A 15,654-nucleotide genomic window follows, 5' to 3' on the forward strand; every position below is an offset into this window, starting at 1 on the left:
TCCCTTAAACAATAGGTTTTGTTGGAGCAAGATACACATGTTATATGATATGTTTGTTGGAGCAAGATACACATGTTATATTATATACACATATTTTAATATATATGTGTGTGTGTGTGTATATATATATATATATATATATTTGTGTAATATATGCACAGTTATTACAGTAGTTGTTACTAGATCGCATTATATATTATAATAGGGCAAGAAGGGAAGAAAGGGGGATGGACAGAATGAGATGGGAGGAAATGGGGACGTACAGAGGGAACGGGAAAAAGTTTGGAGGAACAGAGGGGACGGCAGGAAAGGAGAAGAATATTGTGAGACAGAAGGAAAGAGGGAGACAAGAGAAGGTTGAGGAACAGACAAGAAAATAAACACATACACAATAGCTAGTGACATATATATATATATATATATATATATATATATAAATATATATAAATCAAAATATCCGCACTCAGTCGGCCGCTGCAGCCAATGTAACCTTGCTTGGGTGCCTTTCCCGAGTGGGATCCACCCCTCTAATGCAGGAATCAAAAAATGAGGTGGCACTCCAAGGCTTGTAACTTGTTCAACAACGGTGCTTTATTGCTTGCTACGTTTCGGGGTCCAGCGCCCCTTCGTCAGGACACACATAGTGAATAATAACTCAATATCAGCTTAAATACCCACAGAACAACACTCACCTGTCCCGTCTCCCGCTGATCACTGACGTCCAGCGCCACACATCCGGTCTCAGCATCAACGTCGCACAACGTCGGTTTCTATGGTTACATGTACACAGACTGTACTCCGGGCTGTGATTGTCCTCTCCCGATCTCACGTGTTTAGGCTCAGCGTCACGTCACTTCCTGTGCGACGTTGATGCTGAGACCGGATGTTGTGGTGCAGGTCCGGCACTCCAAAAAACGATACATATTCTGCACGGGTGCCCGCACAAAAAGTATTGAGTATGCAGCTAAGGTGCAGCACTCCCTTATAAAAAAGCACACAGACCACCAGGGAAATAAAGGAACGTTTCAGTACGAAGATAATACTTAAAGTACTGAAACGTTCCTTTATTTCCTTGGTGGTCTGTGTGCTTTTTTATAAGGGAGTGCTGCACCTTAGCTATATATGTATATATATATATATATATATATATGTCTTTATATATATATATACAGTCAGGTGCATAAATATTGGGACATTGACATAATTTTCATATTTTGGCCTCTATTTACCACCACAATGGCTTTGAAATGAAACAGACAAGATGTGCTTTAACTGCAGACTTTCAGATTTAATTTGAGGGTAATTACATACAAATCAGGTGAACGGTGTAGGAATTACAACGGTTTCTATATGTGCCTCCCACTTTTTAAGGCGCCAAAAGTAATGGGACTATCAACTCAAAAGCTATTTCATGGACAGGTGTGGGCTATTCTCTCGTTATTTCATTATCAATTAAGCAGGTAAAAGGTCTGGAGTTGATTCTAGGTGTGACATTTGCATTTGGAATCAGTTGCTGTCGACTCTCAATATGAGATCCAAAGAGCTGTCACTATCAGTGAAGCAAGCCATCATTAGACTGCAAATCAAAACAAACCCATCAGAGAGATAGCAAAAACATTAGGTGTGGCCAAATCAACTATTTGGAACATTCTTAAAAAGAAAGAATGCACCGGAGAGCTCAGCAACACAAAAAGACCGGGAAGACCATGGAAAACAACTGTGGTGGATTACAGAAGAATTATTTCCCTGGTGAAGAAAAACCCCTTCACAACAGTTGGCCAAATCAAGAACACTCTCCAGGAGGTAGGTGTATATGTGTCAAAGTCAACAATCAAGAGAAGACTTCACAAGAGTGAATATAGAGGGTTTAACACAAGATGTAAACCATTGGTGAGCCACAAAAACAGGAAGACCAGATTAGAGTTTGCCAAACAACATCTAAAAAAGCCATTACAGTTCTGGAACAACATCCTATGGACAGATGAGACAAAGATCAACTTGTACCAGAGTGATGGGAAGAGAAGAGTAAGGAGAAGGAAAGGAACTGCTCATGATCCAAAACATACCACCTCATCAGTGAAGCATGGTGTTGGTAGAGTCATGGCATGGGCATGTATGGCTACCAATGGAACTTGTTGCCTTGTATTTATTGATGATGTCACTGCTTCCAAAAGCAGCAGAATGAATTCTGAAGTGTTTTCAGCAATATTATATGTTCATATTCAGTCAAATGCTTTAGAACTCATTGGACGGCGCTTCACAGTGCAGATGGACAATGACCCAAAGCATACTGCAAAAGCAACCAAAGAATTTTTTAAGGTTAAAAAGTGGAATGTTATGCAACGGCCAAGCCAATCCCCTGACCTGAATCCGATTGAGCATGCATTTCACTTGATGAAGACAAAACTGAAGGTAAAATGCCCCAAGAACAAGCAGGAACTGAAGACATTTGCAGTAGAGCCCTGGCAGAGCATCACCAGGGATGAAATCCAGCGTCTGGTGATGTCTATGCATTCCAGACTTCAGGCTGTAATTGCCTGCAAAGGATTTGCAACAAAGTATTAAAAAGTGAAAGTTAGATTTAGGATTGTTTAGTTTGTCCCATTACTTTTGGCCCCTTAAAAGTGGGAGGCACATATAGAAACCGTTGTAATTCCTACACCGTTCACCTGATTTGGATGTAATTACCCTCAAATTAAATCTGAAAGTCTGCAGTTAAATCACATCTTATTTGTTTCATTTCAAAGTCATTGTGGTGGTGAATAGAGGCCACAATATGAGAATTCTGTCAATGTCCCAATATTTATGGACCTGACTGTATATATATATATATATATATATATATATATATATAGACACAGTTTTACATATATACAGTAAAGAACAGGTGTGTTATTTAATACTATAAAAAAAACATTTACGTTAAACTTACCCAGTCTAGAGTGGGACGTTGTCTTCACAGGCAGAACACCAGTGTCCAGTGCAATCACCCTATGGAGCTCACTTGGGGGTGATATCAGTCAGGGGAGTGGAAGTTTCCTGCGGTTCCCAGTAGAGGCTGGCCGCAATGCACACTGCAGAGAGGGGGAGGAGGGCTGCACTGTGACTGGGGGGGGGGAAAGAGGGCTCCACTCACCGTGACTGCGGGAGGCTGCCTAGATCTGCGCATGCTGCTGCCTGCACTGCGTGGGGGGGGGGGGGAGTCTTATCAGGGTGGTTATGCAGCTGCCATCAATGTGACTATGGGGGGGAGGGCTGGCCTTAGCTGCGAGGGAGGTTGGTTGGATGGGACTGCCTAGATGCGCATGCTGCTGGGGAGGGAGCTTGCCACACTGTGGGAGGATGCACTGCGGGGGCAGCTGCTGTTATCGCTGTAACTGGGGGGTTAGCTGGCTACAGCAGCGCTTGTTAGATAAGCAGCGGGTAGGGGGCTGGCTACATTGCAGGGGAAGGGGAACGGAGGAACCTGGCTGCATTCGCTGTGACTGCAGCAGTGCACACATCACGGGGGCGGAGCTGATTGAGGTGAGGAGCATGAAATGGAGTCGTGCTGCTGCTGCTATATTGCCTGTGTGTCTAGCAGCAGTTCAACTAGTGCAGCAGGTTCTCCCCAGGGACGGATTTCGGGGGGCCCGATCGCGGGCCCCTTGGGACTCTTCGGGCCCTAGGCGGACGCCTAGGTTGCCTATTGGTAAATCTGGCCCTGCCCTTATTAGTCTACTCACTTACTTGACAATACATTGTTTTTTAAGTAATGGTTGATCCACTAGTAATCTTGTATGTCATAAATAGCGCATCAAAATTTAGCAAGAAGCGAGTTGTGTGCAAAATAAGAAGTTCTAGCAACGACAAAACTTAATTTCTGTGGAATGGCCAATCCAGGCTGCATTTTACAGAATGTGTAGACTTGTGTGGTTTGATGTGGTTGTGGTTGGGCTGGAAACATTTACCATTATATTTATCATAGGCAGAAGCCCTTAATCCTGAGAAAATTGATTGAGTATTTCTGCCTATTTTTGACAGCCCCAAATCTTGGTGAAGGCTTTCGCAGGCAGCTGCAATACATAGGAAACCCTGTATGTCATGGTCAGTGACAGTACCAGAACCACTGCTTTCCTGCTCTAGCAAATGCCATTTCAAGATGGCGTTAGCTATGAGTGTCCACAATTATTTTAATTTTTTTTAACTAAATCAGCTTTTTCAATTTTTTATTGAAACTGGAATCCCAAGTTGGGCTTCCAGTTCTACAACTCGTATGATAGTCAGTAAATCGGCTGGTGGATGTGCTGATGGATAACTAACTGGCCTAGCAAGCAATAGGACTAATATTACTGATGTCGGCGAGTGTCACAGCGATGTTGAAAAAACTTTTTTCTTTCGTTATGAGCAGCAATTTTCATTAATAGACTTCTTAAAACCAAATTGTTGCTCTGCTCACAAAAGCATGTCACATAACATATATACTATATGTGGAGAAATCTAATTTGTACTCAAGTTCCAAATTTTATTTATTGTGATAAATTAAACATTAGAGGTCACTAATTTAGAACTTTGAAGCCAAAACAAAAATACAGTTTTAAATGTATTGCCTACAGTTTGCTGCCCCTAAAATCTTTGTCTATGGGAGCTTGCCTCAGTTTACCTGGACTGCACATGGTGTGTGCCTGTGTTTTGTGTTGTGATATGCTGAACAGAGGGACAATGCAGGTACTTCTCGTGTAAAAGAGTCTTTAACCTGCCATATCTGATAATGCTTTCTAACAGATTATTCAGGCATCATTGAGTAAACAGAACATTAAAGAGACTGTGATACAAACTTTGTACTTCTGAATAGATCACACAGCAAGCAATTCTACATACAAAACAGACTTATTGTAATTATACACATTCTTGTATTATATTAAGCAGTTTTAATCCATTAACTCCCTTGTCCATTTCAGTAGAAAAAAATTTCACTTCTGCAGAACAAAAAAAAACAAAAGACTCCATATTTGTTTAAGTTATAAGAAAACTCTTTATGATTTTTTTTTTGATCTTTTTGTCTCAAGCATGTTAAAGATGACAATTTTTCATTTGTTTGCAGAAAAAACAACGAACAAAAGAACTGTCCCAACTTTTTCATTCATATAATCCGTACGACCACAAGGTAAGATATTACATCAAAGGCAAGTCACATCATCACGCTTATTGTGTTTGCTCAATGCTTTACTTAGGGTGAGTGTTTTTTTAAATGCTAATATATCCCTTTAATCATGATTGCTGTCAGTAGCTTATTCGAAAGGTCCTGTAAAAACTGTTCAGTCCTTTGCTGAGAATTTCAGGTCTTTGAAATGAAACTAAAATTTTATTTTTCTGCTGAAAAAAAACAAACATTTTATACATTTCCATTACGGTTTCAACATCTTCTGAAGTCGCTGCACTGTTTTAGCCTGTCTAGTACAGTACGTCTTACACAATATGCTCTTAAATGGAGTATAGAACAGTCACAATCTAAAATAATGACACTATCAGTATGTTGTTTAGCGGAATCCTTATCATCATGTTATTTTAAAATTATGTTGTTCCAACTAATAAGTTATTATAATATACTAATTAGAAAACCAATTGAATTAATAATCTCTTGAATTAAAGTAATATGCTCAACGTGCTATCAGCAATAAGTAGACAGAAATCCAATGGTAATTAAAAAAAAGATGATTTGGCGTGTCAGGCCTATAAAGTGGACCTGTTAAAATAAGTACAATTACATTATCAATCATCCTTTGCACATTTAACTTTAAACTTAGGGTATCCTGTATTTTATTCATTATTTTAATGATCTTTGTTAGATCTTCCTGAAGTGCCTCTGGTGAGTGCCATCTTTGTGATGACAGCTATGTAATTCCAGCCCAGTCCCTACAGCTAGTTCACATCTCTGCCAGCATTAGAATAATGTGTATTCTCATGTGTTACGTGTACTTCCTTTACTTACTGTAAACTTCCAAGCTCAGTTACCTAAGTAGACCTAGGGGATATGTGACAAATTGGCTTTATAACCTCTGTGATGGTTTAAAATACAATTTGTATTAGTGCTTAGGCCAGGCCTGTGCACCTGTTCTAAAAGATAGCAAGTAATTGTGTACTTAAAAATTTGTAAGCCATATAAACATTATTAGGGGTGAGGTTATGCACGTTGGCATTGAACAGCATCATACCTTACAATGAATAGCTAATGATTGCTGAACAGCCCAAAAGACCAGTATATTTGTTTCAGCCTGTGCCCAACACATTGTACAACACTACATCAGCTTGTGCCCAACACATAATCATTCTCTGTCTCACAGATGATTTCACCTTTTTATGTCTAAGAGCCAAATGCTGTCAACTAATCCCAGTGCTTCTCAATATATGGGATAATGAGTCTGTCATCCACAGCCCATAACTGGTGCAGCAGAAAGTGGGAGCACAGAGATTAGAGGGACTTTCTTCATTCACCGTGGTACATTTGTTTGTCACTTTGGCAACTAGAATTTGTACTGTTCTGGATATGCCATTGGTCCCACCTCATGTGTGTTTGTGCTTTATCTTGTGCTGAGTCAGCGAATTAGAAATACAGCCTCTATCATAGTTATAAAAGAAAAAAGCATTATCAATGAAAACTAACAAACAAATTGGAGCTATAGGGGTCAACCTACCACTTTGCTGGACCAGCCTTTGTAGATGTGCACAAGTGTTAGTCCGGCTGACTTTGGATTTTCATTTCCACTAATGTCTCTTAGGGGCATGTTAACTATAAAATGCATTAAGCGTCATTATCGCTGCATATTGCGGCAATAAGAATTCTTTATTCAATTGAATGTTTTTATATAAATATCTCCGATAATACCCTATTCCCCCTATACCGGAATGTTTTGAACATACTACATAGGACATACTTATCTCCACATAGGAGGTTTTTGATAGAGCATTTGACAAATTCACATTGTTGCAAGTGTGGAACTCGGCTAACAGACCTGTACCATTGATTTTGGGCATGTCCCATGATTCAAGGTTTTGGCTCCAGGTTCGTACCTATTCTATAGCGATCTACATTCCTTTTACACACGTGTGGTCTTTATTTGCAATGCTTACCCCCAGTACCCGTGTTACACAGGATGGTAGATGCCTCCTACTGGCAAAAAGTGCAGCAGCTTTTAAGACTACCCTGCAGACCTGGATACACCCTCTCCCAACTTCACTTTTACTTTTCAAAGCTAAGCTACATTACTTGTTTAAGATGAATTTGTTCGAGGTCACCTTGGACAATGAACATAAAACTGAAAAATTCTTTCATATGTGGTAAAGTTATATAGCTACGCTTCCTACCCCTATGCAGACCTAAATTCATCATAGTTTACAGAATTTGTCCTGGTATCTTTTACAACTTGTAGCTAATGATCCTCAGATACAACTATAATGTGGAACCTCGTTCATTGGAAAGAATTTGTCATTTTTTTATATATTATTTGTTAACCGTGGGTGGGGTTGGGGTGGAGAGATACCGTGTTTCCCCGATAATAAGACACTGTCTTATTTTTTTTTTTTTTGGTAAAAAAAAACTCCATAGGGCTTGTTTTCGGGGTAGGGCTTATTTTAATTAACATTGACAGCAATTTCAATAAACAGGTAAGTGTGAACAAAAAAAATCTACCTTTATTCAAAAATGGTCATGTCATCTTCTTCTCAGTCCTGCTTTTATCCCCATCATGACCTCAGCCCTGCATTACAATGCTTTACTTACCTTTATTTTTTTTTCTCTTTTTCTTTACTCTCCTCCACGGCGCTGCTGTAAATGACGCTGCCACGCACGCCAGCTGCCGAGCGCTCACTGTGAGAGAGTGAGACACTGCAGCTGTGATTGGATGCCTCTGTTAAATCTTTAGTGTAGCGCAGGGACCGGACAAAATGGGGATTTTGTTAGGGCTTATTTTCGGGGTGGTCTTATTATCGGCGAAACACGGTACCTATTTTTTGCTGTTCTTACAATTTTGTTGAATCATTTTACTTTTTATTGAGATGCGTTACTATGTGATAGAGCCTATTGATTCCTTGCGTCATTGTCCTTATGGCGCTATGTATCCTATGTATTATTGCATTACTATATGTAATTATTTTTTGCCTTGGATATTTGCACCATTGTTCACTACAATATTTGTGTATGTGACACTTGATGCTTCAATAAAAAATTGTTTAAAAAAAAAAATGTAGCTCCGATAAGAGCCTGTCTCCATGATCAGGAAGAAGTAAAGTTATCATATCCACGATCACTTTACTTACACCTACAGATATCTTTGCAGCTACTGAGCACGTAATGTTTGGAAAACATCATCAATGCACAGCGGGACATCCTGCAGGAGAGCGAGTGCAGGATCCCTCTCCAGCAGAGCTGCCCTTATTGCAGGTAATCGGCTAACGTTATCTGAAAGCGGCATTAGCACATGCTTCATAGAAAACTATGGGGACAGCAGAGGGAAAGCAGGAGATAGCAATTGCTTTCTGTATTTATACATTTAAGGGATACTTAATTCTGCCCTTAAACATGCAGAAACGTCAGTTTCTCCATATTTTAAGGGCAGAATTGATTAATAAATATTTTCCTTAGTTATGTAATATTTACTGTAGACCATGTCTAAGTTTAATTTGTTTTAAATACAGTGCAGGAAAAGCCTTACGATCCAAGCATTTTGCAAAGTTCATACTGATAGTCAGTAAATCCTTTAAACCAAGCTTGCAGTTTCTCTTGTCAAATTAATGCTTGTACCACCGAGTTTGAATGGAGATAGCATTGGTGCCCTTATTGGTGGTCTTGGAATGCCACTGGATAATGCTTTTAGCCATAAATCACAAAGGTCCAACATTTGAATAACGCTTGTTCCCATGATTGGATATTGGGATGGAAAACCAGGCCGAGAAATTTCTGGAAGGGAGTGGGTGTATTTAGGGGGTAGTCCTGTCGAGGGGGAGGGGTCTGTGGAAGGAAGAGGGTAGGATACTCTCTCCTGGAGGAGCTGTTGCAAGCCACTGAGGGGAGCAGGGCCAGCAACAGAATCATGGTGGATGATGCACTTTTTGGGGGGCTCCCCATCTCTCTGTACTAGGTACAGGCCAGTCAGTTTGAAAGACTTTTCTTACCTATATGTTGGTTTCTTTGCAACGAGGAACCTCTGATGAATTTGAGCCTCGCCGGGCAGCATCTTCAGCCAGTATTCGCTATTCATGTACGATATCACATTTTCTGGAAGATGAACAATTGGCGTTGATACTTAGTGCTCACCTATTGGTGTATAATGTATTTGCCTATAGTCTGTATTGTCTGGAAGATGCCTGTTTAGGTAGAAATATAACCAATGTGATCTTACCTGAGGATTAACCAGGTAATATATAGAAACAGAAGTTTTATCCAGGGAAAAATGTGAATTTCCCATATCAAACAAATTCTGTGTCTCTTCAGGCCCCCCTGCGTCTATAAAGGCTCCCTGTGTCTCTTAGCCTCATTCCCCCAGCCCATGTGTCTCTTAGCCTCATTCCCCCAGCACCTGTGTGTCACAGCTTCATTCCTCCAGCCCCATGTGTTACAGCCTCATTCCCCCAGCCCCTGTGTGTCACAGCCTTATTCCCCCAGCCCCTGTCTGTTACAGCCTCATTCTCCCAGCCCCTGTGTGTCACAGCCTCATTCCCCCAGCCCCTGTGTGTCACAGCCTCATTTCCCACAGCCCCTGTGTGTCACAGCCTCATTCCCCCAGCCCCTGTGTGTCACAGCCTCATTCCCCCAGCCCCTGTGTGTCTCTTAGCCTCATTCCCCCAGCCCCTGTGTGTCTCTTAGCCTCATTCCCCCAGCCCCTGTGTGTCACAGCCTCATTCCCCCAGCCCCTGTGTGTCACAGCCTCATTCCCCCAGCCACTGTGTGTCTCTTAGCCTCATTCCCCCAGCCAATGTGTGTCTCTTAGCCTCATTCCCCCAGCCCCTGTGTGTCACAGCCTCATTCCCCCAGCCCCAGTGTGTCACAGCCTCATTCCCCCAGCCCCAGTGTGTCACAGCCTCATTCCCCACAGCCCCTGTGTGTCACAGCCTCATTCTCCTAGCCCCTCTGTGTCACAGCCTCATTCCCCCAGCCCCTCTGTGTCACAGCCTCATTCCCCCAGCCCCTCTGTGTCACAGCCTCGTTCCCCCAGCCCCTGTGTGTCACAGCCTCATTCCCCCAGCCCCTGTGTGTCACAGCTTCATTCCTCCAGCCCCTGTGTGTCACAGCCTCAATCCCCCAGCCCCTGTGTGTCACAGCCTCATTCCCCCAGCCCCTGTGTGTCACAGCCTCATTCCCCCAGTCCCTGTGTGTCACAGCTTCATTCCTCCAGTCCCTGTGTGTCACAGCCTCATTCCCCCAGCCCCTATGTGTCACAACTTCATTCCTCCAGTCCCTGTGTGTGTCAGCCTCATTCCCCCTGCCCCAGTGTGTCTCTCAGCCTCTTTCCCCCAGCCTGAGTGTTTCTCTCAGCCCCAGTGCGGCTCTCAGCCTCATTCCCCCAGCCCCTGTGTGTCACAGCTTCATTCCTCCAGCCCCTGTGTGTCACAGCCTCATTCCCCCAGTCCCTGTGTGTCACAGCTTCATTCCTCCAGTCCCTGTGTGTCACAGCCTCATTCCCCCAGCCCCTGTGTGTCACAGCTTCTTTCCTCCAGCACCTGTGTGTTACAGCTTCATTCCTCCAGTCCCTGTGTGTCACAGCCTCATTCCCCCAGCCCCTGTGTGTCACAGCCTCATTCCTCCAGCCCCTGTGTGTCCCAGCTTCATTCCCGCAGCCCCTGTGTCTCTCAGCCTCATTCCCCCAGCCCCAGTGTTTCTCTCAGCCCCAGTGCAGCTCTCAGCCTCATTCCCCCTGCCCCAGTGTGTCTCGCAGCCTCTTTCCCCCAGCCTGAGTGTTTCTCTCAGCCCCAGTGCGGCTCTCAGCCTCATTCCCCCAGCCCCTGTGTGTCTCTCAGCCTCTTTCCCCCAGCCTGAGTGTTTCTCTCAGCCCCAGTGTGTCCCTCCTCCTCTTCCTTCTTCTACCTCCTCTTCATTTTCCTCTTTCCTTCTTCTTCCTCCCCCTCTACCTCTTTCCTCCTCCTTCCTCCTCCTCCTCTCCCGATTTCCTTCTTCTTCCTCCTCATGGCATTTGTTTTTCCTGACAAAGCTTTTTCATATTGAACAGTAACCCCTACCTTAGTTCTGCTGCTACATTATATGAAGTTCTCAGAGTTTCATTATTCTTAAGCCATGAAATAACAAATGCTGATACAGTAGGTTGTTTTCTGAACAGCCAGACATTTGTATGCAATTAAATAATAGACTTGAAAAGTAATTATATCTGATATTACTGAAATATAATGTAAAAATTATTTATTTGTACATTTTATCCCATTTGGAGATTTGCAAACTATCGTTTTTTGTGTGTAATTAATCAAATACAGCAATATACAATGCCAAATACAGTTGTTTACAGTCAGTGGTTTCCCTCCCCGCAGTGACACCTGGTGCGGTGAGAGCTGTAGTGGCCGCTAAAAGAGGGTGTGTGGTCTCATGGACAGGGGCGTGGTCTCACGGGTAGGGGGTGTAGCCGCACGGCCCAAACCCCCGTTGTAATCACTACGGGTGGGGGGTCCTGCAGGTGAGGACTGCCCCCAGAGATCACTCTGCGGGCAGTGCCGTCTCCCTCACTGTGTCAGGAACCGAGTGCTGCACGTAATGCTACAGTGCAGCACTCGGCTCCTGTCACTGAGGAAGAGTCGGCACTTTGGTGTCACCCCTCGACAGGTGACACCAGGGTGCGTCCCGCACCCCCCTTGTGACGCCACAGTATTTAACCTACCTTTATAGTACCTTTTGTGCACAGATGTACAATAAACATGCACAATATAATTTCATGGAGTTCTGTAATAAAGACACTTATAACTAGAGATGTGCGCAGTCCCCCATGTTTTGGTTCTAAGGGCTCTATTTACTACAATCCGCATTTAGAATGCAGATTGTAGTGTGATATTTCCGACTGAATTCGCATTGCGAATTCAGGCAATATCACAGGGATTTATTAAAAATCCCTTGCAGGGACAGAGCTTGCGATAAAGTTCTGTCCCTGCGAATCCCCTCCACAGCCTTTACGAATTCTACTCCAACTGCCCTTTAGTAAATTTAGGTGAAACTAAAACAATGTGAAAAGGGTGTGAAAACAGTAAAAATAATGTTAATAAATAGAGCCCTAAATAATAGTTGTTTTTTGATTTTATCAAAACCACCCTCAAGTGTTTTCGTTTGGTTTTGGATTTCTTTAAAAATTGCTAAAAACAGCTAAAATCATGTAACATGGACCTGTTTTTATTATTAACATCAATAACATTCATTTCAAGTCAATTTTGATTACCTCACAGCACCTGAAATCACAAGGGAGGGACTTGCATGCATTCCAAAACACGAGATGTCTGGTTTTCAGATCTGAGTGCATCTACATACCAAACATTCAACAAGAACGACGTACACATACCTCAGTGATGACATGGTTCGGGTAACACAAAATGGATGCCTCATTTGTCGTTGAGCAACTGGTGCTCTCTAAGGTTTCACTTAAACTTTATAGAATATATTGAAAAATGAGTGCTAAACTATTTTTAGCGATTTGGAAAATACAGTGGCAGATCAATCAAAGTATAAGGAGAAAGCTGCTAAGTGTTTGATACTTGTCTCCTCTCTGTATGCTCCTGTGCAGTACAAGTCTTTATTCATAGTACAAGAAAATTCCATTATTCTTTTATTAGCACTTTTAATGGATCATGACCATTCACTTCTCCTGCTGCCTCCTCTATTCATATCCTTTGTGGCATTATATCAAAGTGTCCTCAAATGATTTTGGCTTTAGTTGTGAAGACTTACACGCTCCTTTACAAATTAGTCATTAGGCAATGTGGAATAGAACGTGGCTGCAGATATATCCCGTTTGATGTTTGTTTTAGAGCCTTTTAATAAATTATTATAAGTTATCTGGCTTGCTAGGGACTTTTACAGCTGCCAAGAAGTATTCTTGTGGCCTGTGTAAACGTGCACATGGTATATGCCTCTGAACACTTGCAGGTGAACTAGGAAATACTTGAGAGGTTAATTGTATTTACTCTTATCTTTTATTTTAGTTTATGTTGATAATTATGATATTTATGGCAACTAAATATACATTTTTAACAGTGTACAGCTGCCAGGAAATGACCATAGAAATAGTATGAAATTGAAAATGACTGTAAATATGCAATCCATTGATGGTTTTCTTATTCTGAATACTGCAAACTCACACCTGCCTGTTGCATTCTTCCCACTAATGATAGGGAAACTAGTCGATAGCATATTATATAATTACAGGGTTTTTGATGGATACAGGAAATTAGATTTGCTTTAGCACAGAGTACATGGAATTCCTAAACCTCATCAGATTTATCTTCCCCATAAATAAATACATTAAAATAATCTGTAATGATCTAGATATGTGATTTTCAGATACATTAAACAGACTTTTTTTTTAATCTTCAAAAACTCATATAGATGTACGAGATGTGAAGATAAAACATGTAAAATAAATAATAAACCTAGAGTAAATGCTAACTGCACCTCCCCTCTGTGTTGTACTTCCAGCTTCTTGTCTAGAGCTAGCTACACACTATGCAATTATTTTGGTCTAGCCGACAATTGGCACAATTTATCTGCAAGTGGAAGATACAGATATCTGTGCTACACTATACCCTTTTAATGAGAAATCTGCAGATATTTTTTTGGCTCATGGAATGATAATTTGCATATGTCCTCCCACAAGGATGATGAAGTAAAAATAAAAAATTGTAGAAAATATGGTCTATTTATCGAGGTTGGGTATGGGATGCTGGCTGTCAGAATACAGATAGCGGCATCCTGACAGTCACAATCCCGACACTAACAGGTAAGTTCCCTAACGCTAACCCTTACCCCTACCCGTAACCCTAACCCTCCCTCCCTGGTGCCTGAACCTTACCAGGGATTCCAGGGATGCTGACTACATTCCTGATTATAGTGAATGCCCACAAACTGCTTGATATTGAGACCTTTTGGACGATATCTTCTGGCAAGTCTGACTGTTCCAGTAATCGAAAGAGAGTTTGTAGCCGTATTTTGCCCGTTTTATTGTTGAAATGCTCTGCAAACTACACGAGAAAACAGGCAAATCACCCTATTGTCACATCGGCTCAATAATTGCTTTAGTCGTAATTCAGATAAGATCTTATTGAGGGCAGAATTATTTGTTATACTCTGAAATTACATGCTCAGTGTGTTGCGTGGAGACATATAGAAACAATGAGCCGCTTAAAGCTGCACTGCCACCACAGAAAATATTTTACCTGTATCAAATCTTGCTAGTACAATGTCCTGAAGATGTGGTGTCAGCTGACTATAATGGAGAGAGGAGGTAATCTATTTAATAAAGAAGACATGATGATAAAAAAATTTGTCATCATGTTAGTAATTCGTATGAACTCTGGACCTGATTCAGAGCCGCTCGCTAGGATGCGTTCGCTCATAGCTGGCCAATTGTCGCTTTCTGCGCATGCATCACAGTGCACGTGCGCGAACCTGTGCGAGGGATCGTGAAGCGTTTGCTCATTGCGCATAGACTGCCCAGTGGAGTAAGTGACAGGAGAAGCTGTTTGTGGGTGGTGACAGAGCTGGCCATTAATAACTGGGGAGTGGAGATGCGAACGCAGGCGTGCCTGAGCGTCTAAACGCCGTTTCAGAGGCATGCATAATTAAGAGGCAGCGTCATTGTACACAACACCTGCCTGTTTTTTACACTTGAGTGATCACAGTGCTTGCGGCAGGGTATAGTCAACCTCAAGCGCTGCGTTCGCTTCCGATGGTACCTGATGTACCGATGGTTGCATACACTTCCTGGAGATGATGTGCGCAAGTGAGCGTCTTAACACAGGCTGGTGGGCGCCTACATACACAAAGCGATCGCACGCCAAGACATAGTGGGCGTGCTTATGCCTTGCCATGCGATCACCTGCCTTGCCGTCACTGAGCCGAATTTACATACGCTGGGTGCGAGCGTACGCATCTAGCGAGCGGGTCTGAATGAGCTCCTCTGACCCCTCTCACTAATAACATTGATCTTACTTCTAGACAATACTAGAATAACACACATCTACAGTCTCCAAACTCAATATTCATTTCCCATACTTAGTTATCAAATATCATCTCATGATTAAAACACACTCCTGAAATAATCCAATAACAATATCACAACATTATCCACAATTAAAAATGTATAACCGTACAGAATAAGACACACAGGGATGCATATGCAAACAAAAAAAGAGAAGACTTCTCAAAAAGTATAATAGAGACAAAAAAAAGGTAATGCTAAAGATAATCTATATAATAAAATCAAATACTGATAGAAATTATCCATCCTGTTGGTGTGTTTGCATTCACATTGGACCTATTGTGCTCAGCACAGACCTACTGCTGAGTCTTATTAAAAAATAAAAAAAACGTACACTTACTGAGCACCCCACAATCCTGCCCTCACTCCTCCCTAAATAGATGCAAAATATTTACACCATCCCTCAATAAAGTTTAAAAACACAATCTGTGTA

At 42.0% G+C, this 15,654-nt stretch overlaps 1 protein-coding gene across 1 annotated transcript in view; it reads left to right on the forward strand.

The window, feature by feature from the left end:
• CDKAL1 (CDKAL1 threonylcarbamoyladenosine tRNA methylthiotransferase) overlaps positions 1 to 15,654 on the forward strand; it is a 1,097,522-nt gene that overhangs the window by 878,422 nt on the left and 203,446 nt on the right. The window contains exon 13 of the mRNA XM_088475853.1: positions 5,084 to 5,146. Coding sequence (XP_088331979.1) covers positions 5,084 to 5,146 — 63 coding nt within the window. The remainder of the gene's footprint in view (positions 1 to 5,083; positions 5,147 to 15,654) is intronic.

Source organism: Taudactylus pleione, unplaced genomic scaffold (assembly GCF_031769625.1).
Source record: "Taudactylus pleione unplaced genomic scaffold, aTauple2 ptg000179l, whole genome shotgun sequence".
NCBI classification, from domain to species: domain Eukaryota; kingdom Metazoa; phylum Chordata; class Amphibia; order Anura; family Myobatrachidae; genus Taudactylus; species Taudactylus pleione.